General features: G+C 37.7%; 2 protein-coding genes across 4 annotated transcripts; one reads left to right on the forward strand and one right to left on the reverse strand.

The window, feature by feature from the left end:
* The first annotated feature begins 762 nt into the window (after positions 1 to 762).
* Positions 763 to 6,672, forward strand: LOC122649195 (50S ribosomal protein L18). The gene is made up of 2 exons (XM_043842574.1): positions 763 to 996; positions 6,136 to 6,672. The coding sequence occupies exons 1-2, from the start codon at positions 832 to 834 to the stop codon at positions 6,532 to 6,534; spliced, it is 564 nt and encodes a 187-aa protein (XP_043698509.1). The 5' UTR covers positions 763 to 831; the 3' UTR covers positions 6,535 to 6,672.
* A 9,113-nt stretch (positions 6,673 to 15,785) lies between these two features.
* On the reverse strand, positions 15,786 to 21,022 carry LOC122648693 (UMP-CMP kinase 3-like). 3 transcript variants are annotated; one of them, XM_043841915.1, is made up of 10 exons: positions 20,994 to 21,022; positions 20,322 to 20,375; positions 19,982 to 20,036; positions 19,040 to 19,157; positions 17,597 to 17,753; positions 17,399 to 17,479; positions 17,155 to 17,262; positions 16,997 to 17,068; positions 16,511 to 16,568; positions 15,786 to 15,983 (listed from the first exon to the last, which is right to left on the reverse strand). In XM_043841915.1, exons 2-9 carry the CDS (start codon positions 20,349 to 20,351, stop codon positions 16,554 to 16,556), a joined length of 636 nt encoding a protein of 211 aa, XP_043697850.1. In that variant the 5' UTR covers positions 20,352 to 20,375; positions 20,994 to 21,022; the 3' UTR covers positions 15,786 to 15,983; positions 16,511 to 16,553. The 3 variants fall into 3 exon arrangements, with proteins under 3 accessions (XP_043697850.1, XP_043697848.1, XP_043697849.1); XM_043841913.1 differs by lacking the exon at positions 20,994 to 21,022 and adding an exon at positions 20,409 to 20,449 and having other exon boundaries at positions 20,322 to 20,349; XM_043841914.1 differs by lacking the exons at positions 16,511 to 16,568; positions 20,994 to 21,022 and adding an exon at positions 20,409 to 20,449 and having other exon boundaries at positions 20,322 to 20,349.
* Between the last annotated feature and the right edge of the window lie 1,193 nt (positions 21,023 to 22,215).

Here is a 22,215-nt window from a genome sequence, read left to right on the forward strand (position 1 = left end):
GGGGAAGATCCGATTCCTTGTTTTAATAAAAAAAAAATAAAATACATGTTGGGTTTTTTAAACCCAAGGGTAAAATAGTAACTATACACTGATCAAGAGTATTTTAAGATGTTAAATAAATTTAACTAGTTGACTTCATAAGTTAACCGTGTAAATAATTTATCAAAAAAAAATTAACCATGTAAAACTAACGAAAGAGACTAATCTGTAATATTGGATTTTAAAACAAGGGATGTTAAGAGGGGGTGACTTGAGATTCTTTCTATTTTCAGTGGGTGTTTCATAAATTACCCATAAAAATAAGAATATATTACACTAACCTCACCTGAGATATAATAGAGAATGAACAACATCAAGATAAGAGAAAATAATAGTATTCCCATAGGACAAAATAAGGAAAAAAGGGCCAGGTTTAGCCCGAGGCCTCAACCCTAACCCAACCCGATCCTGACTCAAGGCCAGAAATTTGCAGCCTTGACCTGCCCTCGGGGCCAAATATCTCAGCCCAAGCCTTATTCAGGCTCAGGCAGACTAGGACGGGTTTGGACCGACCGGGCTAAACGTGCACCCCTACCCCCAAACTAATTCTTAAGGACGTACCGCGACTTTTTGCCTTATTCCCATGGATTGAAAAAAAAAAAAAAAAAAAAACCCTCGCCAAGGCAGAGCCCCGAGGTGAGGTGAGGTGAGAGGTCTGAATCTCTCTTCGTCTGCAAACATAAGATTTTTTTGTCCTTCTCGGTTATCGCGGAAATTCAAGCTGAACCTGGCCGTTGCCGATTACAGAACGAAGAAAAGCCGTAGAGAAAAAAGAGTAAGAAATCGAAGAACATGGCGGCGTGCATATCTTCAGCTCCGTCATCGTTCCTTCTCACTTCTGACTTCTGTCGAGCTCGTGTAGAAAAACCCACTTCACTTTCGTCGTTTTCCTCATTTCCCCAGATGAAAATTTCTATCGACTCTATCAGAATTCCCTCTTCAGTGATGCCCAGGGAGGTGAGCATTTCTCATCCTCAAAACCCCAGTGCATGGTACTCTCTGTTCTTTTATTTTGCTCTTAATAATATTGTGCGTAGAAGAAACCCTAAACCCCTCGTTGTAACTTGTAATATAAAACTGGAAACTCTTATGTCTACTCGTCTAGTATTCGATTTTTGGGTGAATTTGATTTTAGTCACTGAAGTTGATAGTACGAGTAGATAAAACCGACTTCTGAAATTAAGAACCCAGTTCAGCATTTTTTTTAAGGCTTTCCAGGTTCCATCTTAATCCGCTTTATACCTTCAAATCTCTCATGCCTATGTCAATGTCGAGCACTCTTTATGCGTCTCTCATTGCCCAAAATTCTCATTGAAATTAAATATAGGCCCTAACAATAAACTCAGGCTGTTGTTCCAGTCAGCCCAAGCCATTGGGTTTTAGTAGATAACAAGTATTCCGAGCAAGTTGGTGGAAGCATGCCTAGATATCTTACTTCCTCTATCCATGGACATGGATTGTTACATTTCAGATTGATTTGTGTCTAATCATACTTGAACATTCTCTTAAATCAACAGTCTCAAATTGATATTCCTGGGTGCAAGAGTGTTGATGTTCTTGCATTTTCTAGAGTGAGATAAAACTAAGGGGTTGTCAGGGATTATTTGTTTCTATTTATCTATTTGAAAATTTTTGAGAGTCCATTTTTCATAGTTGGCCCTCTATAATTTTGAAGAAGTCTTAGTGGTGAGCTGAACTTTCCTTTGTTAAGCTTTTACTTCATTATCGAAGTCATCATCTTCTACTTGTAAAAAAGCCAAGAAGTTTATTTCCGTATCAAATAATAGTTTCTTCTTTCTCTCTCAGTTAGCGAGCTCCTTCTATGTTTATGTTTGATATTCTTTGCCCAATGATGGAGGAGGCGGGAAGTTAGGTGCAGACTTTCAAATTATTCCATACTTCACCTTGTTGTACCATTGTTATCATTGATGATTTGGTTATGCTTTTTGATGGTTTGTAATGGAGAATGGGGGAAATAAGAGCGAGAGAACCCATGTCAAAAGTTAAAACCCAATCTTTAATATCTTTGCATCGGTTGTTTTTCCTCTTTCACTTCTTATTTGCTTTATAGATCTAGTGATTTTCCTTTTGTGCATCTTTTCAAGTGGACTTGTATAACCACATCCAAGTAGGATGAGAAATTCTATTGAGTGGCTTCAACACTGAGAGGAGGGGGGGGGGTTGTGATTGAGTGTTTATAAGATTTTGAACCCTGTTCTCCTCTGGCACTCTTGTACTGATCCTGAAGCTGTTACTGACACTGTAGGCATTGACTAGCAATACACCTATTCACACAGACTGGCTGGAGCTGTCCAGTTTTACCAGTCTTAATTCACATGCACTCCTGCCTTCAACCAAGAATGGCTAGGCCCACTAGGAGATACATGCCCATCCTGCAAAACAAAGGTACTTCTATGCAATCCAAGCACACAACCACAACACACAATTTTTACTTGGTTCGGCAAATTGCCTACATCCACGGAGCAATACCCCATAGGGTTTCGTACTTGCTCAATGCACTCCAAGTTTCAACTGCAACTACAGTTAGGATTCCTTCCTGATGCACTCATGCGTAGGAATTAGGAATCTTTTTTTTTTTTGTAATTTTCTTTTATTATTTTATCTTTTGGTAGAGTCATAGATAGAGTTAGAGTAGAGTTTGTTTTACTTTGAGTTCAAGATAGATTGATACTCTATTTCAGTTTCAAAATAGAAATAGGATTTCTTTTTGTTTAATTCTATAAAAGAGCATGTACTCCCACGATTGGGATGAGGATTTTTGAAATGAACTATCAAATTAGTTGGAGTTGCTGACCTTAGCGTGGCTGCTTGGTCTTCCTCTTTTCACATTCTTTCTTCTTTGGTTCAACTTCCTGTTCTTTATTCTCCCTCTTCGATTTCTTCTTCCCTAAATTTTTATCTTTCTTCCCCATTCTCAGACCCATTCTTTGTTTTCTTATTATAATATTGGTTTCTGCGTTTTTTCTTCCTGAGCGGTACTATCAGATTCAACAAAAGCCTCTTGTCAGATAATTAGCACAGGTCGATTAGTCCTAAGATTCAAGTCACAGGTTCCTTTTCCTAGGGAGATTTATACCCTGAATCCCTGCTCCCCATCGGTTCATCTGTTGTGAGTTACAACTCAGGTTGATATCTGGTTTTCCTTCCATCGTCTAGTTCAGGTTGCAGAGATTCTTCCAGCTTGCTGGTTGTTGAATTAAACTGTTTTGGTGGTCGATCTTCAGAGGCTTATGGGATAGCTACCTCCTCCTGAAAATTTTCAGACCAAAGGGAGTCCTATTGAGGGAGTTCATCCAACTATAAGCAAATCTGGTTTCTGTGTTTTTTGTTCCTAATCGAGAAGAAGAAGAAGAAGGCAAGTTTTTAAATTTGCAAGAAAGGGCCTAATACTCTTAATCAGACAAAACTCCCTGTTTCTGAACTTTAGCTATGTTTATTCCCACTCTTCTTTAATTCCCTAGATAGTCCATTCAATTAAAATTTTAATTCCAGATATACCCCAGCTACTCTTTATTTGCTTTTAAAGACCCATTTGGCTTCCAAAATTATGGATTTGCCACTGAAACCTAGATTTGAGTTACTTATCATTCTTGTGGGCCCATAGCGAACCGTAATCAAGGTATTGAACCTGGGATTGCATCACTTCCTCTTCTGTCCTTGATCATACAAAGACAAGGAGCAACAACCCCCAACACGTACAGCCACAATTGTGGTCAAGCTATGTACTTGACAATATATCAAACACCTTATGAGCCCCAACTCAAATGTCCCTTACAATGATACAAGCAATTCAAAATCAAATTCCCCAACCCTTATATATCATAGCAAAGACAATTCGACTCTCAGCATATGTCTAAGCTAATTACAATATGAAATTGATAAGAATTTACCAAAATGGAACAAGCTCTTAAAGAACACCACTCTCCACCATCATAACACCTTCCACAGCTCCTTGGAGGTCCAATTGATGAAGTCCAATCAATTAGATGCAACCCCAATCATCCCAATGTGTAGAACAATGAAGAATGTCAATTTCTGGGTTTTTGGGCTATCTCCAGCTCTCCCACTCAATGCCAATATGTTCTTGTCATTCTTGTGAGCACACAACTTGAATCACCAAATTTGGACATAAAAATGGCCAAGTTATGGCTTGCAGTACAATCATAACGAGCCTGACAGATCGCGTTGCAGCCGTTCGATTGTACTGACGGAATTCACAACTCGGTGGGGTTAACGAGATCTCGTGCAACAGATTATTTGGAGGGCGTATTGTATACCCGCGCCACATTCAGTAATCATGAATGTGGCGCAATGATTCAGTGGATTGCAGATTAGGAGTAAGAACATGCACGATCAGTCGTCCACCTACTATATGCCATGTCATCTCTTGTGCTGCCATGTGGCATGCATGCATACATGCCATCAACCATCATACATGCGTCATCATGACCATCACTATACATGCATGTACATGCATCATCTCAAGGGCTCCCATCCTTCCATCGTGCCATGCCCTGCATCACCCTGCATCACCCTGCATCACATACATAGCACATCATCTCACATGCATCAATATGCACGTCATACATGCCATACACGTACAATACTCATCCAAACACATGCTAAACATATCAACTGCCATACCAGACACATCCCACGCATAGTATACCCATCACCAGCTATATCTGTACTGCACTGCACTGATCCACCATGACACTGACCACTGCCAGCCACATCAGCTCTGCCATCACTGCACTGTCATCAGGACTATTTTGTCAACAATGACAACACATCCACAAGCAATGTCCAACATATTCATCCTTCCCTCTAACTGAGCTTGTGCATGATAGTTTTTTTTTCTTTTCTTTTCTGAGTGTTCTGTCAATGATTGGATTAAGGCCCTATCTTGAGTTTTGAGTGTTTTGTCATTGTTGAGTTTAGCTTAAGTTCATCAGCGATGTCTTGTAGCCTTGATCTTTGTAAAATAAAAAATCATATCTAAGCTATTGAAGGGAGACTTAATTCTGTACTTATAAGCTCCTCATATTAGAATACTGACTTAATACCATCTAGAGATAAGAGAAAATGTTTGGGACATTAAGTTCCATTTGTGGTATCCTGGGGCTTGTGGAAAAAATGCAACTGTTTTCATTAAAGAAAAAAAAGAATGCAACTAAAGAATTTTGAAGGAAAAACCTGGACCATCCCAACAATCCCTTCTTTTGTAATGGAATAGGTTTCTTTACTGGAAGAGTTCAGAGTTGAACTTGAATTCTTGGTAATGATTTGATTTCCATCTGGCGATCTGATTGATGTAAATTTTATATAATTTTGGAGAGATTTATATGCTCTATTTTGTACCAGTAATTGATGTTGTATGGAGATTTTGGTAGTCTTCTTTCTAGGAAAAGAAAAGGTTTGGGGGCTGGGAGAGGTGAAATACTGCCTTTTTAGTACCTATTCTTTTCTGCCCTCCTATTATCAAAGTTGTATTTGCATGTGGCTGAGTGGGGCTGGACCATTGGTTACTGAGCCTCAATTCCTCTAATTATGTTAAATCTTGGCCGATGCCTACTTGAATTATATCAACCGTTTGATTAGTTGCATGTCTTTTGGCTGATGAAGGTAAAAACAGTGAATAATAGTATGGACAGAAGTTGAAATGCACATCTGGCATCCTGTGCCATCATGAGGGTTGTGTACCAACTTTTGAGGGTCCTATGGTATATTTGAGTGCTCATGTAGTTCACAGTTACACACGTAGTTGTTAATGGCAAAGAAGTGCATGAGACTCCTTGAAATGGGTTGGCACAGATGGGGCTACCTAAGCACTTGTGACATAATGTGTCAATTTTTGGAACAAGACGTATTTTGTGGGAGCTGGTAAATTGTTGTTCCTAGTGCCGAGTCCTGCATGTATGGGTTTTCCATTGGTAGGCTCTGTCTATGGTCTGCAATCTTGATACACTCTGCGTTGGATCTGTCCTCTGTTTATTCCTCTTACAATTTTTGCTAGGAATCTTGAATCTAGAAAGAAGAAAATGCATCCGATCGTTGTCACGTATTTGTTTGCAGGGTGGTATCATTCAAGCCGCTTGGACCCGCAGGTCCCGAGGTGAAGCTGCGAAGAGACCCAACCGGAAATCATGGAAACAAAGGACAGATATGTTCATGAGGCCCTTCTTACTGAATGTTTTTTTCTCTAAAAGATACATCCATGCTAAGGTGGTTCACCGAGGTACCAGTAAAGTGATCTCTGTTGCTAGTACAAATGCCAAGGATTTGAGGAACACTTTGCCATCCCTAATTGATCACAATGCCTGTAGAATAGTTGGGAGGCTCATTGCTGAGAGATCCATGGAAGCTGATGTTTTTGCAATGTCTTATGAGCCCAAGAAAAATGAGAGAATTGAAGGTAAGTTGGGCATTGTTCTCGATACTATTAAGGAGAATGGGATTATTTTTGTAAATTGACTTCCCTGTGGTCAGAGCTCAGGGTTTGAACTATCACACCATCCAATATAGAAATTTTCTGTTTCCCTTTAAACTGTTGTAGCATGTTTGTTACCCACAGTAGAAATGAAAAGGATGAAATCGTTATTATTTTCTTTAGCTCTCATTCTTTTAGAATATCAAAACTTTTGCACTGATCATCAGTTTGTTGAATGCCTTATGAGTGTCTGTCACCAAAGAGATTGGGTGGACTGTGGTCTGGTTCACTGACTAATCTACTTGTGGTATAGCAGTCTTGGTCCATAGAACTATTAGAGATGTGGTGTAGCAACTAGATGGTCACTGCATTGTTTTTTGGTTCCTATATGCCTGTTGTAGGAATTCATTCCAACGAGGCCTTTTAATTTTTGCTTCATGGAAAGATGAACTAAACAAACCACATGTCAAATTTTTTGGTCTATCTCATCCAAATGACTCAACATGTGTGAGACTTCTCCTTTGTCTTTTGACTATATGTTTGCTATTAAAATGTTTCCATAATGAATTCATCTTTTGAAAAAAAATATTTAGAAGCATCGGTATGGCACTAAGGCACGCAAAGAAATTAAATTGGTTTTACATTTGATACATTATAAGTGGTAATTTTGAAAATTTGTCTGCTAAATTTGGTTACTTTGAAAGCTTTTACGACAGTTATTGGCGGTTATAGCATGCATTCCTTTGCCAAACTGCCCTTATAGGCTATGTTTGGTATGCATTATTGGAAGCATTTTAAGTCGATTTCACATTCTCAGGCGATAAAAACATGCGAAATCAACCTAGAATGCATACAAAATGCTGCCTGTGTGTGTGTGTTGGGGGGGGGGTGGGGGAGGCTTCAAAAATCAGAATCAGATCAACCGCCAGACTTAAATAGGAATCAGTGGACATCAATCACGTTTTTCACCCATTTCTGAAATTGAATTTGATCGATTCTGATCAATTCCAGGTAATTCTCAACCAAATCTTTTCTTGAGACAGTGGTTGGAAGGTTGGAAGAAGATGGGTGAAGGCAAGATTTGATCCCAAGACTTGACCACAATGATCCAAGGCTTTTTACACTGGAACAAACAGCACCTTCTAACCTATTCTGAGCTTTTCCCGGCTGATGTGGATTAGAATTCGATCAAAATCAATGGAGATCAATCCAATGCTCAATTTTATTGTCCAAAAGAGTGAAAAATAAAGACTCAAGCATATTTCTTTACTTAAGGCTTCTTGTGTCACTTGGAATGGAATCATTTCATCTTTCTTTCTTTTTCTTCGTTTTAATTTTTTTTAATGAAAGAAATCTTTTAAGCTTGGTTTTTCATTTGGCGATTCTGTTCCAATCTAAGGGAGGGTCCTTGTATCATGTTTTGTGATTAATGAATTTTCTTTTTAACTGTAAAAAAATTTAATAAAAAAAGGAAGAAAAAAAATTACACTGTTTAACTCCTATGTTTTTGTTTTGTTTGCCGTAAAACATTTTACAGAGAAAGTAGTTATTATTTATAAATTTTGTTTTATACCTTTTGTCATTTGATTATGTATTTTGTTGAGCATGACTAATAAGTACATTTGAACATTATTGAATGAATGAAAAAATATCCAGATTTATGATGGGATTAGAGTCTAGTCTAGCATGGGTGCCAAGAATACCCATGGTCAAGATACCATCACTATTTTGATCTAACATTTAGTATTGCATATGTATGGGGTCCCTTCTTTTGGCACACATGTGCATGCGCTTAAGTTTAGCTGTATCTACAGCTTTTTATCTAGGGAAGTGGTTATGTCCCATTATAGCTCCACCCGTGTCCCCATTTGGATAGTCCAAGTCTTCTGTGCCATAGATTATTTTCATCTTCCTGACTAATCATGCATTTATCTTCCATACTCTCTGAGAGGACATACAAATTTTCAGGTGTCCTGGAACTAGGGGTGTCAACGGGCCGGTTTCGGTTCGGGCTTTTCGGTTTCGGTGTGACTTTTATAGAAACCGAAACCAAACCATTAAGAAATATTCAATTTTGGTGCGGTTTGGTTTCGTGTCGGTTTCGATTTATGATAACGGATTGATATCGGTTTGGATTCGGTTTGGTACCGATTTTATATAACTAGTAAGGTCCGGTTAGTGCTCATTTTTCTTCTCTTTCTCTTTTAAGTACATAAAATATTTCAAATACAATGCATCTTTGTATCCTATGTCCTATGGCCTATGGATACAATTGGTTGGATAAGCACTAACAAAGGATATGAGATAAAGTGAGAAACTATCACAACACATTTAGGGGGCAATGGGGCATTAGGCATTTACTGATTTACTCATTTATCGGGTTAGGTCGGTTCGATTTGGGTTCGGCCTAACGGTTCGGGCTACCGGTGCACCATCGGGCTATCCCAAACCAAACCAAACCGTTTGCCTTTATGGATCCACAAACCAAACCGAACCATTAAGAGTTCGGTCCAGTGTGATCCGGGCTCGTTCGGGCCGGTTTCACCGGTTCGGGTTGGGTATTGACACCCCTACCTGGAACCATGAGCCACAATTCTTCCATTTTTGGTCCTCTTAATTACACAACCTTCCTTTGTAAATACAACCTCATTTCCCTGGTCGCATATCTGGCTAACACTAAGAAGGTTATGTTTTAGCCCACTCACATGCAATACATTGTTACATTTGATTTTGCTTGGTCCAAGTTAATTGTTCCCCTGCCTTCAATCTTGGCACCATCATTGTTCCCAAACCTAACTGAGCCACCTTCAATCTTGTCAAGATTAGAGAATCTGCCCTTGTCACCAGTCATATGTGTATAACACCCGCTGTCAAGAATCCAAGGAGATGGTTTGTTATTTGCCTTGAAAGCTGTTTGAACAATTAAGGAACTATTGTTGTCCTTTCTCTTTTTCTTCTCAACCCAAACTGCTTTTTCAATAACAGTGATGGATTTTCTTGCCTTCTCTTCAATAATCATCTTCTTTTTCTTATGTTGCCTATTTGGGAGGGTTTGCTTTTGACTTCTCATGGCTTGTCTTTGAGATGGAAATAAGGTCTTGCAGTTCCTTGTTAGATGACCAATCTTTCCACACCTATAGCACTCAATGCTATCATCTGCAAGAGCTGCAAATTTATTCTTGCTTAAAAAATTTGTGGGTTTTTCATTCCTTCTACACTCTGTCACACGGTGCCCAAACATGTTGCAACCATAGCAATACCCATTGAAACTCTGAATCTGCCATAAGTTCCTGTTGTAGCCATTTGACCTATGATGATTGATTGCAATAAATCCATCCTTATCAACCTTCCTTTTATCTGAATTTACAGAATTAGAGCCATTTTTCTTTCTTTTCTCCCCAACAAACCGAATTGGCTTTTGTGTCGTGCCTTGTCCTTTGATTTTCACACCACTAGAAACTCCTCCTTTCTCATATCCAAGACCAGATTTGTCATTACTGGGTCTTTGGACACTAAGTATCTCATCCAAGATAGTACTCTCATGAACTTCATGATGATCTTTCTTAGGTGGTTGTACACTCACTTCTTTGCCTTTTGAACTTGACACTGTAACTGCTGGAGTTGAGGTAACAGCTGCCCGATAGTCAATCTTTTTCAACAATGCACATTCAGCTCTCAAAGTGACAATTTCTTCTTCAAGTTGAGTGCATTCGTCAATCTTTGAGGATAAGCTAAAACTTATATCTTCATTGATCTTCTTGGTTTCTTCAATGATAAGTGACAACTGACTGATCTTCTCACTTTTTTCTGCAAGTTGAGTCTCAAGAGTTTTTATCTTCTTTTTTTCTACCTTGAGTTTCTTTAAGGCGGTGTATAATTCTGCTTGAAGATCATACTCATCTTCTGATTGCTCTTCTTACTTATCTGATTTTTCTCCTTCTTCATGTATATCATTGGTGGAGGTAGCCATGAACAAAGTCTCATAGTTTTCATTATCAGACTCCTCATCCTCAGATGACTCATCTATGGTAGTACTATCCTTGTATGTAATCAAACTCTTCTTCTTGTAGTTGTTTTTCTTCTTAGGAAATGACTTCTTTTTCTTGAAACTTGATTTCTTCACTTGTGGGTCTTCATCATCTGATTCATCAGTTTTTCCCTTCTTTGGACACTTAGAGGCAAAGTGCCTTATGCCACCACAGTTGAAGCACTTAAAGGAAAGTTTTCCCTTGTATTTTCCTTTTCCACTCTTAAGCTTCCTTTCTAGGTATGCAATTAATTCATTTTCAGAGTCTTCATCACCACTTTCCTGCTTTATCTTGAGTTTCTTCATAGCTTTAAAGGCGGTCTCTTTCTTTGTGGGCTTGGTTTTCACCATTCTCATCTCATAGGCAGTTAAAGAACCGTGTAACTCATCCAGACTCAACTCATTCAAGTTCTTGGACTCTTTTATGGCTAACACCTTTGGATTGTACATATCAGGTAAGGATCGGAGGATCTTCTTAACTACCACTGCATCTTTGAGAGTTTCACCAAGTCCTCTGATTGCATTTATAACCTCATTCACCTTGCTCATGTAATGATCAATTGAATCTCCATCTAACATCTTCAAGCTTTCGAACTGTGCCCTAAAATATTGTAGCTTGGCTTCTTTGATTTTCTCATCACCTTTATGAATGCTTTACAGTTTGTCCCAAACTTTCTTTGCAGTCTCACAACCCATAACTCTCGCAAACTCTGTAATGATTAACGCACTTAGTAGAGCGTTCTTGACCTTTGAATCATTGTCAAATTTCTTCAGTTCAGTTGCATCTGTGATATCTGTTGTGGGGATTATGTAATCATTCTTCACTAACATCCAAACTCCATAACCAAGGGATTTCAGATATGTTTCCATCCTGATACGCCAGAAAGAGTAGTTTGACCCGTCAAACTGTGGAACCTTGTTGTTGCTGTGACCACTGTTGCCTTCGCCTGAAGCCATGGCATTGTCCCTCAGTAATTATCTCAAAGTTGTTAAACTTTGTAACTGGGTAACCTGGTGTGCTTTAATACCACTTGTGAATCCCAGGTGCCACTGAGAGGACGGGTGAATCAGTGGATCTCAATAATTTTTCTTCCAATCTCAAGCAAACAACTTACTGGCGACACTTCACCTATTGCAATTCAAGATTGGTCGGAGCAGTCCCGTAGTTACCAATCACACACAGACACGTCCACCACACCCCACAATGTGGTTGGGTCTACTAGACAGTGTCCCACCACTCTGCACAACAATCACTTCAAGTATATGTTGAAACTAAAAGCAATGCAATGACACCAGATATACGTGGTTCGGCCAAAGTGCCTACGTCCACGAAGGAATACCCGTAAAGAGTTTCGTATTTTCCCAATACACTACTCAAATTATGATCACCACAACGATCCAGGTGCAACAACACCTGCTTCTGACTATGATCCTACACAGTCTAGGGCTACAGCCCCAAAGCCAATCAAGCCCCTACTTGATTGGTATTACAATGTTAAATTAAAAATCAATTACAAGCCCTTCCCCAAAAGATGAACAAAATTAGGGGTGTTTTCAACACATAAGCAAACCCCAAAAAAAAATAATAGGACTTGTAAGATAAAAGAATACCTCTCTCCTATGTATTCCATAGATCAATCTACTGCAGTACCCCTTCAAGAGTCGATGCACACATCCGAATGTTCATTGCAGTTTCACAGATTGATCCATTAAAATATTTCGTGCATAAAATTTTTTTTTTCTACATTTTTTGCTTCTGAAAGTGGCTCCAATGGATTCCTCTCGAAAAAATACCCAATTTCAAATTTTTTTTTTGTCACATTTGGACTATAGATGACCAAGATATGACCTTCCAAAGTTGAATGCTCCAAAAATAGGTAACTAGTGGTAAATCCGTAAATAAAAGGATTCTTCGTGACAAACCGTGCACAAAAGAAAAAATGCTTAGATTTTCAAACTCTCTTCCTTCATAAGAAATGGTGGTGATGTCATGCCAACATCACACTTCACTACACCTTAGTTATTTCCTTTATTTCCTCCTTTTTTTTTCTTTTTTTTTTCTTTTTCTTTTAATAAACCAAATCTGATGCAAGATACCGATCCGACGCTCGAGGAGATTCTGGAGTTTTAACAAAACAATGGAGAACGTCTGTCTACAGTATAACACTTAAAACTAAGCCAAAATTTTTGGTTAAATATATAAACTTTGGCGGACTATCCAAATGGGGACACAGGTGGATAAATAATTTTTTAACACCTGCCCGCTCCCAGGTGGACTCGATACCGTGACCCCTGCCATCTCTGATACCATGTAGAAACCACTTTCTCTAAAAGGCCAACCTTATAGGAAAGAAAGAAAACAATATGTATATCATACAAGAGCTCTAACACGGCGGACTATCCAAATGGGGACACAGGTGGAGCTATAAGGGTATTTTGGTCATTTGGTAGGGTTACAAGGGTACCCGCACTTGAAGAATACCATTTAACAGCATATTAAGTCCTTATATAGTATTTGGCAAAGGGGCGAAGCAGCAAGTGAAGGTTTCATACTGTTAAAGTTGTGATTTCACAGGTTCATGCAATGACAGTGACTTTAAGGTCATTTTTGGAAGACTTAATGGAAATTCTGGGTGAAGTAGTCTTCATAAGAAATGAAGTTCATCGAGTCTCGGTTCCAACGTAACTGGTCTTGTATCATTTGAGTGTTGTACGAGAAAGTTACAAATGTTTTCGTGTTGATGCGCGAAAATGGAGCAAATCTGGAATAGGTAAAAGTTTATATACTTAGCCAAAATTTTTGGCTTATTTTTAAGTGCTATACTGTAGATAGACATTCTCCATTGTTTTGTTAAAGCTCCAGAATCTCCTCGAGCGTCGGATCGCTATCTTGCATCAGATTTGGTTCATTAAAAGAAAAAAAAAGAAAAAGAAAAAAGAGGAAATAAAGGAAATAACTAAGGTGTAGTGAAGTGTGATGTTGGCATGACATCACCCCCATTTTTTATGAAGGAAGAGAGTTTGAAAATCTCTGACGCATTTTTCCTTTTGTGCACGGTTTGTCACGAAGAATCCTTTTATTTACGGATTTGCCACTCGTTACCAATTTTTGGAGCATTCAACTTTGGAATGTCATATCTTGGTCATCTGGAGTCCAAATATGACGAATTTTTTTTTGAAATTGGATATTTTTTCGAGAGGAATCTATTGGAGCTACTTCCAGGGGCAGAAATTACAAGGAAATTTTTTTTATGCACGGAATACTTTAATGGATTGATCTATGAAACTACAATGAACATTCAGATGTGTGCATCGACTCTCGAAGGGGTACTGCAGTAGATTGATCTCTGGAATACATAGGAGAGATGTTCTTTTATTTTACAAATCCTATTATTTTTTTGGGTTTGCTTATGTGTTGAAAACACCCCTAATTTTGTTCATCTTTTGGGGAAGGGCTTGTAATTGATTTTCAATTTAACATTGTAATACCAATCGCTTGATTGGCTTTGGGGTTGTAGCCCTAGACTGTGTAGGATCATAGTTAGAAGTAGGTGTTGTTGCACCTGGATCATTGTGGCGATCATAATTTGAGTAGTGTATTGGAAAAATACGAAATCCTTAACCAGTATTCCTCCGTGGACGTAGGCACTTGGGCCGAACCACCTATATCTGATGCCGTTGCATTGCTTTTATTTTCAAGATATACTTGAAGTGATTGTTGTGCAGAGTGGTGGGACACTGTTTGGTAAACCCAACCACATTGTGGTGTGTGGTGGACATGTCTGTGTGTGATTGGTAATTACGGGACTGCCCCAGTCAATCTTGAATTGCAATAGGTGAAGTGTCACCAGTAAGTTGTTTGCTTGAGATTGAAAGAAAAATTATTGAGATCCACTGATTCACCCCCCTCTCAGTGGTACCTAGGATTCACAGAACATTATTGACTGAATGAAAAAAAATCCAGATTTATGATGGAATTAGAGTCTAGTCTAGCATGGGTGCCAAGAATACCCATGATCAAGATACCATCACTATATTGATCTAATTATTAGTATTGCATATGTATGGGGCCAGTTCTTTTGGCATGCATGTGCATGCGCTTAAGTTTAACTGTATCTACAACTTTTTATCTAGGGAAGTGGTTATGTCCCATCACCTAGCCTGCATGATCTAGTCACTGGCATGTGAGAGCGGGTCAATTTCCACTCCTTAATTTTGGATATCGTATATCCATAGCTTGTGTTTATCATGCTCTTTATTTGTTTTATGAATCTTGTTTTCCTTTGTTTGGCATTGGACGCGCATGAATGAATAGCTTTTTTTTCTACAAACAAAAAACCTTTTAGTATTGCATATTAGTAATTAATTTTCCCTTTTAATTTCTGGCTGTAAAATAAAGTGAAAAGAAGAAAAGTAAAATCAAATTTCAAAAAAAAATAAAATAAAATTTGTATTCATGGTTGCTTAGTATATCCGCCATTATGTGGTCCTAAAAGTCAATTAACCTTTTGGATACTAGTGTGTGATTTGTGTTTACCAATATCAAAAAAAGCTACACTGTGTGCGCTAGGTGTGTGGGTTTAGTCCCCATCGGGTGTGCAAATGTGGTGTTTATTGTGTATATCCACCATTCCGCAGTCCTAAAAGTCAGTTTACGTTTTGGGTACTGACGAGTGGCTTGTGTGTTTACCTATATATATGTAAAACTCAACTATATTCGTAACTATACTTTTTAGATGTAAGATTTATAGTACTTTTCAAACCTCTGTACCTCAAGGATCTAAACTGCAATAAAACACTGGATCTACAATGGAGCAGGTGGTGATGCAAAACCAACCGGTGCCCATTGCATTTTGGGAGTTCATAGTTCGTTCAAACACCCATGAATTGAAGTTGATCCAGAAAAGGTTTAGAATCAGATACGGAGCTAAGATTCAAGTAATAACAAAGAGATATGATGAAATTCTTTCCGGGCCAGATTTAGATTTTCAAATTTGGAACTTTGGAGAAGTGGGTGGAATTTAGGAGGATACCATGGGTGAACTGCATCGTATAATACTCCCAATTGTCCACTGTAAACCTATTTGACTAAGGTTAATACTCTTTGGCATACAAGTCAATGTAGAAGGCAAACATCTATTTTCATCACAGAATTACAAAAAGTATATCTAACAAGTTAAAGAAACATTTCAAATAAAAAAAGAACGTAAATTTTTTTGGAACCATGCATGGTGATGGAAGATATCAAGAACTTTTTTGGGAAGAAGATTGCATTGGACTATATCCAAAGACAGAATATTATTACTATAAGTATTTTAAATTAAGAGAATTCAGTCAAAACAACAATAATAATAATAATAAAATGATGCCATCATAGGCCTCATCAGATAAACTATGGGCAGTACAAAATATGCTGGTGACGCTTCTCATGTAAGATACACCATATGCAGTATACTATGATTAAACCTGCAAAAAGATCCACAAAAACCCATCAACATTCATGTTGTAATTAATCAGATTCAGGAGAATGTGAATGCAGTAAGAGCTAAAAACCTCTTCTTGCCAATTAATTTCTCAGAGAAAACTAATTCTTTAAGTTTTTTATTTAATGCAATAGTAGCACCCAAAAAGCTAATATGGTTCTTAAGTCCATGTTAAACCCAGGTAAAGAAAATGGTTCATACTACATAATAGCTCATAAATTTACAAATTCTACCACTTCATTATGTATGGGGTAAAAAACCAGAGCAGAAAACGAAGAAATTGCATTATTCAAACTATGCTAGGGCAATGATTCTCCACAGAAGTTTTGAAAATTTTCTTATTAATTTTTCAAGTTCTGTATATGTCAACATTACATCCCTGCAAAACTTGTATTCTCCATTAATATATAAGAGTCATCATCCTCTGAATCTCCAATAATTATAATGAGGATGACAACAATAGTACAAGGAAAATTAATGAAGGTCTGATAATGCTTGACAAATGTATACCTCTCCATCCATAATATGTAGCAGTGCAGGTGTAATAGTATCACTAAGCAGTCTGCAGCTACACCACAACAATGTTGTCTAAGAACAAGTGAAGAATGTTGTCTAAGAACAAGTGAAGCTATTTAACTGTGCTGCCATGTGCATTACAGAACTTGTGACAATATATTTACAATCATGAATTTATTATTGTTTTGCCAGGTTCCTGGCTACCATAACATGGCATACTTCTAGACCTCCATTGGTTTCTGTGGTCCCAACACAAGGGATTGCAGGATACCTTCCATTGGAGTATAAGGTAATTAGAAAAGGTGATGTGAGAGCAATTTATTGCATAACAATAACTCCAGATATCAAGACGTATGTCACTGTGAATCAGTCTATCAACTACCACAAAACAGATGTTGTTCTGTCAGTCTCAACATGCATCATTTTCTCTACATATCAGCTCTCGTTATCAGGCAACAGGCTTCCTACATTGTATCTTACCTTTGCACCGATTGAAGAGAAAACTGTTTTGACAGCTTCAAAGACCTCTCCAACAGGTTTTCCAGCATCAATCTGAGCAAAACATATATGTTAAATGGGACATCAGAAGTTTTTAGAATGCTGTGATCTGTAACTAAGGAAAATAGACAATAAATTACCTTTCGAACCTTCCCCTTCGACTCATAATACTCAACCACAGGGACACTGGATTCTACAAAAACCTTAAACCGCTTCCGTATTGTATCAATGTTATCATCTTCTCTTCCCTTCATTACCCATTAGGACAATATTAGGTGACCAAAAAAAAAAAAAAAAACCAGCTCAAAGTACAGGAAAAAGCAAGAAGGGAAGAGATGGTCAAAAGATGAAGTGACCATAGAACTCATAGGAAGCTATCTTAACCTGGTTCCTATTCAAAATACGCCTCTCCATTTCTTCCTCCGAGCAATCGAAAAACAATACAAATTCTGGAATAATTCCTGTCTGCAAGATAATGCCAAAAACACCAGAAGTTGGGATATGGACATTCCAACCAAATCAGTTTCTTCACAAAAACATGGCTAATAGAGGTGAGTTGTGTGATTGTACTGATGGTCTTACAACTTTCTCAAATGCGGCACGGTTCTCTTCATTACGAGGGAAGCCATCGATAAGGAATTTGTCATTATCACTCTCCTGCATTGCCTGTTGGAGAAGCTTAATTGTTACCTCAGAAGGAACAATCTTCCCCTCCTTAATCATGTTCTGGATCATTGCACTGTCACAATAAAGACAACTATTAGAAGCATAGTTTCAAGATCAAGGGATATACAGAAAGAGTATCATTTAATTGAAAGCAGAAACTGAAGAATATTAGCATTGTGGTTAAAAAATAATGTCCAGGTCAGGATATCCACTAATGCAACATCTCTCCAGGATCAGTGTGCCAAAAAACGTGCATTGGGTGGACATACCATCTGATCAGGTCAACCTAGAAGGTTCTCAGTTAGAAGTTGAACTTGGTGGATGATTCAAACCATTCAAACCATCTTATACATCACATTTCAATTTTTTACAGTACAAGAAAACAGATCTAGCTTAATAAATTCTAGCATCAGATTTTTAGGGTCATCCAAGTAGATCCATGCTTGATCAATGAGATTTCCTAGATGGACCAACCAAATAGTAAGTCTAAATTATCAGTCCTTTATATGTTTTGGATTGGTTTGGGATCCTCTCCCAAACATTCCTCCGAATAAAAAATATTATCAACAACAGACAGAAAATGGAGGAAATTTTATCAATATCATTGACAAACTTTAGTTAGTAGACAACCTCAATAGGAGAAAACAAGAAATGGGGAAAAAATAATATATCAAAAAGTATAAGATTTATAAAGTATTTCTAAGTAGCCGACCCCATTAAGTTGGGATAAGGCTGAGTTTGTTGTTTGTTGTTGTTCTACGTAACCCTCCACAAGATCAAAAGGAGAGCCTAAAATAGATATTAGAGGCATTGTGCAAGTCCACTAAGGTGCACTTAGAACCATTTTAATGTATCTCGTCAAGAGATAGCCTTGCCTAGAAATAGGCTACCAACTAGATCTTTTGATTGGTTAGGACTCCAGAAAACATTGCAAGCTTTCTATGCTACCAACTAGATCTTTTGATTGGTTAAGACTTCAGACAACATTACAAGCTTTCCAGATTTGTTTTTCATTGCCAAACAGTCATCGAGATGCAAGAATCAAACCCCATACCAATATATTTTTTAGAGGATAGGATCCTTATTGTTGCCAGATTTGTTAACATAGATCTCCAACATCACAAGCATCGAATAGGGGCCAATGGACTTTGCAGTAAGTCATACATCCAACTGATTTAATGGTCTGTCCAAATAGTCTAACCATTGGCATCTCATCAGTTTCTAATTATTTTGCATTGTAACCCACAATGTATTTCAAGTGATCATGGTTTATAATGCCAACAAAAAAAAATTTTGTTTATTTGATCATTCTTAGTGCAGCATGGATTACTATTTATACCACAGAAATTTATGTCATACCCATTTTCTGAACCAGATTTAATTTCTGCTCGAAGAAGATCACCAGCACTGAGATGGGAGAACCCAAAGTGTTCAACAATATTTGCACATTGGGTGCCCTTACCACTACCTGGGCCACCTGTTCATTAATTAATCACAATCAAACTTATCAGAACAAAAATTTGTCAGAATCCACGTGAAACTTGGTCACTCTAAGCAGGAAAAGGGAAAATCCATCCGACAATATGAAAACATCACACAAGCTTGCTTATTGATAGATAAAGCAAAAGAGAAGAGCAGGAAAAAGACCACATAAATATGTACATTTTGCATGATGCAAACACTCATCTCTCTGTGTTTGTGTTATTGAATGTCATTATTTATGAAACTTCTGATTGTAGAACTGTTTTGAAAACCTATTACCAAGGAAAGAGAATGTTAGAAAGTAAAAGTCAAGAGGTGAAAGAGAAGGCTAGAAAGTAAAAGTCAATAGGTGAATGCATTTAAAGTGTATTGCACGAGCACAAGACGTTGGTTTTGATATATTTGGCACTAAATGAATTAGCTACATGAACTCCAGCTGAAGTTTTGGGGCCTTGTCACCCCCCCCCCCTCTTTTTTTATATAAACTTTTTCCTCCCCTTCTTATGTCATATGGAATTTTGTTTAATTTGACAGCTCAGTTCAGCTTCCGCTTTTTCCTTTTCACTACAGCTTTCAAAGGGTATTCAACAGATAGGTTCAAGCTACCATCTGAAGTTACAAAGAAAGCATATTTAAGTTGGAGGTTGTAAGGTGCATCCTTCCCCAGTTAGAAACCGTCATCGAAATTGAGATTTTAAAGTTGAGTAGATAATAAAATAAATTCAAGTTTAATGATTTGATTCAATGGCCATAGATTGCGCTACATATGATGATTGCAAAATGAGCCATAACTGCAGATTCATGGTACTGATTACTAACCCAAAACGAACACAACTTTGACCATCTTTCCATTTGGCAAGCATCCATTTGCTTCCTGCACCCAAAGGAGCACTTATCATATAACCAAACCAAGTCTTGCTCTCCCACAAAGAAGCAAGTTAAGATGTTTTCTGATCCAGCGTTTGATCGAAGTTAGTGGCCAGGCATTAAAGCCGTTAATTCAGTACTCACTATTATGGTGGTCCTTTAATTGTGCCTGGGACTAGGTGCATCAGCATGTCTAGGCACCTTATGACATAGAAGTTCTGTCTCTCGAAAGCATGATAGGAAAGCCACAGTGATTAACAAGACAAAAGAAATTTTAAATAGCAGAAATTACCCGGTTGGCAGCAGCAACCATGGTTCCCATGAGTGGCAACTATATTGCTATTACCTGCATAACACATAACCTGTCAATAAGGAAAACATGAATTTATCTAATAATCGAAGAAACCTGTTCATCAGTTTCTGAAATATTAATAGTTGAACTGAATATCTCAGAGAATAATAGATCCAGAAAACTTCTTAGACAAATAGAGATCCATACAAGCTCCTTTTATCTTTTTCTTTTGCCAACTTTTATCTCCGTTTTAACTTCCAGATGAAAATTTAATATTTCAAATCAACGCCCCCACAAACGAATGAATTTCGATATTCATCCATCGATATTCTCTAGTGGAACTTCAAATTAAGCAGAATTCAATATATTATGTAGATCTCAGCACAGAGAAAAACAAATAAAAAACCGAATCGCTTTCTTTTAGAGCATTGTTCACTCAAATAGTCAAATCAAACCAGATCTGACAGAGCGGCCACAGAGAAAAATTCATCTCCAGTAGAAATCCATAAACGAATTAGGACAATAAATAAAAATGTAAGACAGACATTGAATGTGAAAACCTCCGAAGCAACTCCAGCGATAACGTTTTAACAGCTTTAGAGCCCCGAATCAAGGAAAACAATGTCAGATTAGATGAAAAGGAGCTCGAATTCAACAAGTGTAGAGTTGTACCTGATCCAAAATCTTGGTGGACGAGACTTTAAGAACAAAGAAAAGAGAGGTAGAACCTTCGATTTGTTAATTACAGAGAAAGACGAGGAGCAGAGAATAAATGAGAGGGAGGAGAGGAAAATTAGATCTCAGAAGGTACAGACACAAAGGAAATTCATTGGGTAAGCGGGGGTTTATATAGAGGGAGCTGAAAGCCTACAACTGTCTCCCTTTACTTTTCCCTTAAAAAAAATTGTTTAATATTAATAATTAAAGCGTTGAACTAATTCCGATTCAATTTTTAAAATTATCTCAAGATTTGCTGATTTCGATTGCGCATCTCTGTTTTTTAAGCCACGGAGTAAATCAGCCATACACATGATAGATAGTGTCTTTCTTGTCAAGGTATTTGCAATTACGTGTTAAGCAAAAAATTCTTGTACTCAATAGAAAATACTCTCCTCAGATTAGCCTAACCAACCATGTTAGACGTTTTATTCTTATATGGGAGAAGTTTTTATACACGACCGTGTAAGCATGCACAATCGTGTCCCCTCTCATAAAAAATTGGAAAAATCATAAACCCCCACCTATTAATTAATGCCTTAAAACTCTCGCCCTCTCACATACATGGCTTACACTGTCATATGAAAACTTTCCCCTTCTGAGATTTTCAAAGATTAAATTAAAATAACTTTAAAATCGATAAAAATTGGATTTTCAATTAACAGCTTTATATCTTAATACGGGATTTCATATTTAACAAAATATTTATAAATTAATAGATGATGATGGTGCGTACAACATATCCACTACTTTGATACACCAACCTAGATATAATGTCGCAGATGTCAAGTTGTCAAAATAACCTTCTCTTATTGAATGGACCAAGTAAACTTTGCTCTTTCTAGTGATATTATTGAAGAGAATTTTCCTCTACCAAGGGTGAAGGAATTATTATTCTGCTCTCAATTGTACGTAATTGATAATGCCTTCTTAACTATCCCAATATCCATCCCGAAACACCCAAACTCATGGGCAAGGGATTTTTTGTTCACCGTGGGTGGAAGGAGCCTCCTATTACATGTGTTAAAGTGGATATCTACCCAAGCCACCCCATCCTCTAATGGATGAGGTATTGTATGGTCCTATATGGTAAGGGTTCTGTGCCTCGACTAGTAGGTACCCGTCGAAGTTACTTTGTAAAGGTAAGGAGCCCTATACATGTGGTCGGATATGGCAT

The sequence above is a fragment of the Telopea speciosissima genome, chromosome 1 (genome assembly GCF_018873765.1).
Source record: "Telopea speciosissima isolate NSW1024214 ecotype Mountain lineage chromosome 1, Tspe_v1, whole genome shotgun sequence".
NCBI classification, from domain to species: domain Eukaryota; kingdom Viridiplantae; phylum Streptophyta; class Magnoliopsida; order Proteales; family Proteaceae; genus Telopea; species Telopea speciosissima.

Excerpts from the sequence above, each read along its gene's own strand:
- LOC122649195 (XM_043842574.1), top strand. The coding sequence starts at position 832 with ATGGCGGCGTGCATATCTTCAGCTCCGTCATCGTTCCTTCTCACTTCT. Across the intron at positions 997-6,135 it reads CTTCAGTGATGCCCAGGGAG|GGTGGTATCATTCAAGCCGC; the intron begins GTGAGCATTTCT and ends ATTTGTTTGCAG.
- LOC122648693 (XM_043841913.1), bottom strand. The coding sequence starts at position 20,443 with ATGAACAGGTTTCTTCGATTATTAGATAAATTCAT. Across the intron at positions 17,480-17,596 it reads GTGCCGCATTTGAGAAAGTT|ACAGGAATTATTCCAGAATT; the intron begins GTAAGACCATCA and ends ATTATCTTGCAG. Across the intron at positions 17,069-17,154 it reads CGAAGGGGAAGGTTCGAAAG|ATTGATGCTGGAAAACCTGT; the intron begins GTAATTTATTGT and ends TGTTTTGCTCAG.